The 6,770-nt window shown below is 40.0% G+C and overlaps 1 protein-coding gene across 4 annotated transcripts; it reads left to right on the plus strand.

Moving 5' to 3' along the window:
- Positions 1–1,548: 1,548 nt before the first annotated feature.
- Positions 1,549–4,542, plus strand: LOC112256101. 4 transcript variants are annotated; one of them, XM_024429090.2, is made up of 4 exons: positions 1,549–1,758; positions 2,754–3,086; positions 3,295–3,417; positions 4,183–4,542. In XM_024429090.2, exons 1-4 carry the CDS (start codon positions 1,710–1,712, stop codon positions 4,383–4,385), a joined length of 708 nt encoding a protein of 235 aa, XP_024284858.1. In that variant the 5' UTR covers positions 1,549–1,709; the 3' UTR covers positions 4,386–4,542. The 4 variants fall into 4 exon arrangements, with proteins under 4 accessions (XP_024284858.1, XP_024284860.1, XP_024284861.1 ...); XM_024429092.2 differs by having other exon boundaries at positions 1,551–1,758; positions 4,192–4,542; XM_024429093.2 differs by having other exon boundaries at positions 1,553–1,758; positions 2,754–2,882.
- Positions 4,543–6,770: the final 2,228 nt, after the last annotated feature.

The following is a 6,770-nucleotide window of genomic DNA, read 5'->3' on the forward strand; positions in this document are numbered from 1 at the left end:
CAGGCAACTACACATAGACAATAACCAACAAAACCAAAATGGCAACCTAAATAGGATCCCCAATCAGAGACAACGATAAACAGCTGTCTCTGATTGGGAACCAATTCAGGCCACCATAGACCTACATTTACCTAGACAATATCAAAACCCTATAGGTATACAAAAAACTCACATACGCATACCACCCTCGTCACACCCTGACCTAACCAAAATAATAAAGAAAACAAAGATAACTTAGGTCAGGGCGTGACACATACTCTGTTATATTGCTAAAATATTAAGATTTCTGAAAGGGAAACACTTTAACTAATTGTAATTTTATATAGTCTTTATTCATAAAATATTGTTTTTTATAACCAGAATAGGCTACTTTATTGAAAATAGGTTGAAAACAAACAAGCAATTCCTTTTTAATTGCTTTTTATAATAATAACTGCTTTTTCACCTAAATACATGTTCATATCACAAATGCAGCTGACAGTACTATCCTGTTTCTGGTGGTATACATTCTCTTTATGACATAGTATTTATGATAGTCATTATGGTATTGCCCTGTAGTGGCATAAAGATGGTCCAGCCTGTTTATGGTGTGTAGTCAACTCCTCTCTGTGTTTCTCCTTTGCCATTCCAAATGTCTCATTTAGAGTTAAAGTTAGTTAGAAACAGTTATTAAAGTATCACTCCACAGTGAACCAATCAACAAACAAAAAACAATCCTGGTCAAACACATTTTCTATTGGCGTCATCTATAATTCATGACATCTATACATTATTGGAATCAGTTATTTTACATTACATCATATGTTGCATAAACAAAAAAACAACAAAGTAGCCTTCTCTGACACCAGGTAGCCTTGAAGTCAGAGCGTTGGCCCAGTAACTGAAAGGTCGGTGGCCCGACAATGATAGCAGTGCAATGACAGAAGAGGTGGCTACAGAGCATATAAAGAATGGAACCAGGCTAACATATAGAGGCATCAACCCATTTCTTTGACAAAGGCATTTACGGGAACATATCTGACCTGTCCACAACATTTTCTGTGGCCCTCACAGTTAATTCATTTCACAAACTAAAGGTCTATGAAAACACACTCTCACCTTGATGTTCTATGTTTAAAATGTTTCCCCACACAAGGCCACCATTAGGAGGTTCACATTGAACACGTGACCTGTGTGGTGTAACATTGTTTCTCAACCTTTCTTGCGACAGTTAAACTAGCACTTGAGACTAGCAACAGACACAGCTGTATAAAGGGCATAGTGTTTACTAAATAACTTACAGTATAGATTTGACATGGACCTACCACAGGGCTCGGTCTGAAATACAAAGTCCTCAAAGACTGTGTGACAATTTCTTCTGTATCACATTTCCTCTTTTAGCTCTCAAAGCAAATCTTGTCTCAAGATCTCTTGTTCACTTGTGTGTGTGGTGTATCTTACTTCTTGTTGTATCTTATTTAATGCCTTATTGTTTATAACATAGTCATGCATTTGTCTGTGAAATAAAGAAGTGAGATCAAGACTGTGTTCAAACACTTCCTTTTTCATCCCTGAAGTGACACAATCTATCGTGTGTTTTGCTCAAACATCCCAGTCACATGATGTGGAAGGTTGATTGAGTTTGGCATCTGAGTTTGGGATTTGTGTCGTGAATCTATAGTTGCCAACATATATAACACATATCAGTGGTTGGCCCTTGTGAAGACAACATGCTTGTGGTGTTTGGACTCCTGGTGATGTTAACTGGACTCTCTAATGGTAAGAGGCTACAGTTGTTTGTCTATGGAGGTCATGTATGTTCTAATAATAAGGCAGTGTTATAAAGGGTAACTGAATAATTACAGCAGAGTACAATGCTGTGTTATAATGAGGAGAAAAGAAACAGACATAAATCAGTGTAATAGGCCTATCACAGTGCACATCATGTTTGATGGCTTTAATACCTCACAAGCAAGCTTATTTACAGCAGCAACCTGGGGAACAGTTACAGGGTAGAGCAGGAGGGATGAATGAGCCAATTGGAAGCTGGGGATGATTAGGTGGCCATGATGGTAAGGCCCAGATTGGGAATTTAGTCAGGACACTGAGATTAGCACTGCTACCCTTACGATAAGTGCCATGGGATCTTTAGTGACAACAAAAAATCAGGACACTTGTTTCATGTCCCATCCGAAAGACAGCTTCCTACACAGGGCAATGTCCCCAATCACTGCCCTGGTGCACTGGGATATGTATATAAAAAAATAGACTAGAGGACAAGGTGCATCCTACTGGCCCTCTACCACCATTTCCAGCAGCATCTGGTCTCCCATCCAGGCACCAACTGTAATGTGGTCTGTGTGTAGCTTGTGTAGAGGAGTCAGGCGCAGGACAGCAGATAAACGTAATTTACTCAAAATAGACAAATATAATACAAAAACACACAACGGACCGTCTTACATACAAACAATTACTCACAAACAAACATTGGGGAACGGAGGGTTAAATACTGAACAAGTAATTGGGGGATTGAAACCAGGTGTGTAAGACAAAGACAAAACAAATAGAAAATGAAAAGTGGATCGGCGACCACCAAATGAGGAGAGGGACCGACTTTGGCGAAAGTCGTGACACCACCCTGCTTAGCTTTAGAGGCAAGCCAGCAGTGAGATGCTGGCAATTCATGTCACAAAATAACATTTTATTAGAGTTTCAGATGAAGAATAACAGTAATCATTATCAACAAAAGTGTCCTTTTCTCCTTCTTTCCTCAGGCACAGAGGAGAAATCCTGTGATGCTAGACAGAACATGTCATGTCATGGAGCTCTGGGAGAAACTGTCTATCTTCAGCTGATGAATAATGCCACAGGGTCTGAACTAATATTCAAAAAAGACCCCACTGGTGCGAGTATAAAGATATTCACAATGAAAAACAACACAGTGATAATCCATGACTCCATTAAAGCTAGATCAGAGTTCTTTATCAACATCGGAACATTTAGGATATCTAACACAGAAAAGAGTGATTCTGGTGAATATGTCTTAGAAATCTATTATTCAAATGGAACACATTTGAGCACAGGAGGAGTACAACTGATAATTGGAGGTGAGGAGCTAAAAAGTTAATGTCTCTTAGCCAAATAAGAATCTTCCAAAGAAGCTAAAGGCTTCTTGAATGTTGACATGCATTTGTGAGGGTCTGTGTCAAACATGGACTAATGATAAATATATGAACAAATGTTTTTGGGGTGTAAAATGCTCCTTTGACAGCTTACATACATTAACCCTCATGCTTCTCCCTCATTTCTCTCCAGCTTATCATGCAGGAGAATCTTATGGGACTGTCATAGGCTCACTAGTAGCTGTGGTCCTGGTCCTAACCGTGGTGGTGGGACCTTACTGTATTCACAAGAGGAGGACACCTTCACAGATTCCAGGTCAGTCGTGTGACAGATCTAAAAAACAAAGAGTACTATGTACAGTACACCGATTGATACCACATTCAGTCAGCTCATGTGACTGTTGTTTCAGTGTTATTGCTCACTTTAGAACTTTTTATGTGGGCTTTTCTACTTCACATAGTGTTGGCCTAGATACGTTTCAATAGGGCTATTTCCAGATCTACAGATAGGCCAAGTGCATGTGAACTATGTGAATCTATGTGAATCAACATTAATGCTTAATGCCCCAATGCAGCTGTTTTTATATCAATATCAAATCATTTCTGGGTAACAATTAAGTACCTTACTCTAATAGATTGCTATTCAAATGGGCAAAAATAGCATTTTAGCAAACATTTTCCTAGGTCTGTCTGGGACTGGTCTAAGTGGGAAGTGGACAACTGAAAACTAGCTGTTATTGGCAGAGAGGATTGGAAGTCTTTTGTTATTGGTCTATTAACTAATTTACCACATGGTGAGGTCACCATGGAAAGCCGAAACTCCTTCCCAAGCAAACCTGCAGAATAGAAGGTCATGTGCAGATTGTATTGTCAACCAACAACTATCAGGAAATTATGTTGTCATACTTTTACAGTGTTATATTCATCAGCTGTTGTACAATATGATATAAAACACAGCAAACACATTATTTGGACTGCACTGGGCCATTAAGTAGGCTTTTGACCCTCAAAGTGTAATTGTCTACAAATGATCTGTGCAGTAGTCAATTCCCCTCCAAACACTCATGTCACATCTCCCGAGTCCCCACAGATGCTGATGAGAGTCCAGAACTGGAATATGCTGACATCAATATTCTAAAGAAGATGGAGAAACACAGGGAGGTTCCAGAGGATGTGGAGTATGGACAGGTTGTAGTATTGAAGGGTTCCAGACCAACCACAGAGAGAGACAGACCTGAGGGGCGGGAGGAGACTGTGTATGCTGGAATACAGCTTGACCAATGAGAGAGATTCTTGTGAAGGGTTGATATTTAGACAGAACATTAAAGCTCTGTTGCTTCTTTTGTTACTGTAACTATTAGTATCTAACGGTCCCATATTTCTGTACACATTTACATGAAATGTAAATGAACAACCCAACAACTAAACTGTATACACTGGCCGTAGAGAGTCCTTCTGTTATTGATTGAACATGTTTTTACCCTTTAAAGTCTCAACATACAGCCATACTAACCATTTCCATCTACAACATGCTATTACACAGTAGTAACAACAGTAACAGTGGTACAAGTAGTAACAGTAGTAACAGTAGTATCAGTGGTAACAGTGGTAACAGTAGTAGCAGTAGTATGAGTGGTAACAGTGGTAACAGTAGTATGTAGTGGAAATTTCCTGTATTACCAAATCATGAGAGCAAACCACACATAAGTCAGAGTTATCATAAAGTCCATCTTTAATTTTTGAGCTCCATCACAACCCTGTGACTCTCAGATTAATTCAGTGTCTATAAATGAATTCTCTGAGAGTGCTTACAAAACAGTTCTTAGTATCTTTAATAGCCAAGACACACCCATCTCAACTCACATGATGAATAACAGATCTTAGGAACATTACAAAGGAAGACTTTACTTGAGAGAGCAGTATCCCATAGCCAGACAGCATTGGCTGTAAATTATCATCCAGCTTTGTCTCCTAAACTATGTTCCTATCTCGCTCTTAGTACCACTCAGGACCAAAAACAAAACCTCATCCACTAGCATATATCAAATACACCCCTCCTGGACAACATCACAGAGACACAGTGACTGGCACACAGACATTGTGGAGCCAGGAGATAATTGGTTCCCCCTCAATCATCCCTTCACATGGTTTAAAATATATGTTTACATATGAAGACAAGCTTGACCTCTCCCCTCTCTGCGGCCCAAGTAACTGAACCCAGGACAGAGAAAGGATAACTGCAAATGGCCACCACTATAGTACAACAACATACATTCTAAATGAGAAGTAACTCACAAGCACATAAGGAAAATAAAACAAATATATATATATATATATTATACCCTCAAACACCAAGTTAGGCATACGTAATTTCAAAATAGACCATGTCATCATCATGGTCAATCGTATATGACAATTATTTGTTTTACCAGCGGAATGTCCAAACTACGTCTGCATGCCAGTCATTTGATACCAGTCAGTTTCATGGGAATACTGTTTGGGGGAGCTAATTAGAGCAATTGATGTTAACAAACTATAGAAACCATACTGAACACTGGGGAGCTAGGCCCAGCCAATCAGAATGGGTTTTACCCACAAAATGGCTTTATTACAGACAGAAATACTCCTCAGTTTCATCAGATGTCTGGGTGGCTGGTCTCAAATGGTCCCGGCAGGTGTAGAAGCTTTATGTGGAGGTCCTGGGCTGGAATGGTTACACGTGGTCTGCGGTTGTGAGGCCGGTTGGACGTACTGCCAAATCCTCTAAAACGATGTTGAAGGCAGCTAATGTTAGAGAAAACAACTTTCAGTTCTCTGGCAACAGTTCTGGTGGACATTCCTGTAGTCAACATGCCAATTGCACACTCCCTCAAAACTTAAGACATCTGTGGCATTGTTGTATGACAAAGCTGCACATTTTAGAGTGTCCTTTTATGGTCCCCAGCACAAGGTGTACCTGTGTAATGCCATTTAATCAGCTTATTTATATGCCACACCTGTCATGTGGATGGATTATCTTAGCAAAGGAGAAATGCTCACTAAGAGGGATGAATACACAGTTATGCACAACATTTGAGAGAAAATGAACTATTTGTGCATATGGAACATTTCTGGGATAATTTATTTCAGCTCTTGAAACATGTGACCAACACTTTACATGTTGCGTTGATAGTTTTGTTCAGTGTATGTAGCCTTCCTGTATTTTGTTTCAATCAAATCACATTGTGACACACACTGTGACACACACTGTTGAGTTCTGGCTACATGAGGGGACACATCGCTAAGGGACGTATCTCTAAGGGACGTATCTCTAAAGGACGTATCGCCAAGGGACGTATCGCTAAGGGAAAGATTGCAATGTACTGCGGTGGAGGGGTGATCCAATATAGGGGAAGGTTGTCACTTGTCAACCCTTTTTTGGGGGGTTGGGGCTTCGAGGAGGGTTGTGTGTTTTTACTGGGCATAGGGGAGGGTAGAGCGCTTTTATTGGGCACAGGAGGGTTGTGTGTTTTTATTGGGCACAGGAGAGGTTTGTTTGTTTTTATTGGGCACAGGGGAGGGTTGTGTGTTTTTATTGGGCACATTCACTATTTTGCAGGTTTTACTATATAATTTCCTCCATCCTAGCCACATTTCCTCATCTACTTGCATGAGCATCCCCAAATCAAG

This window comes from Oncorhynchus tshawytscha, linkage group LG08 (assembly GCF_018296145.1).
Source record: "Oncorhynchus tshawytscha isolate Ot180627B linkage group LG08, Otsh_v2.0, whole genome shotgun sequence".
Classification (NCBI taxonomy): domain Eukaryota; kingdom Metazoa; phylum Chordata; class Actinopteri; order Salmoniformes; family Salmonidae; genus Oncorhynchus; species Oncorhynchus tshawytscha.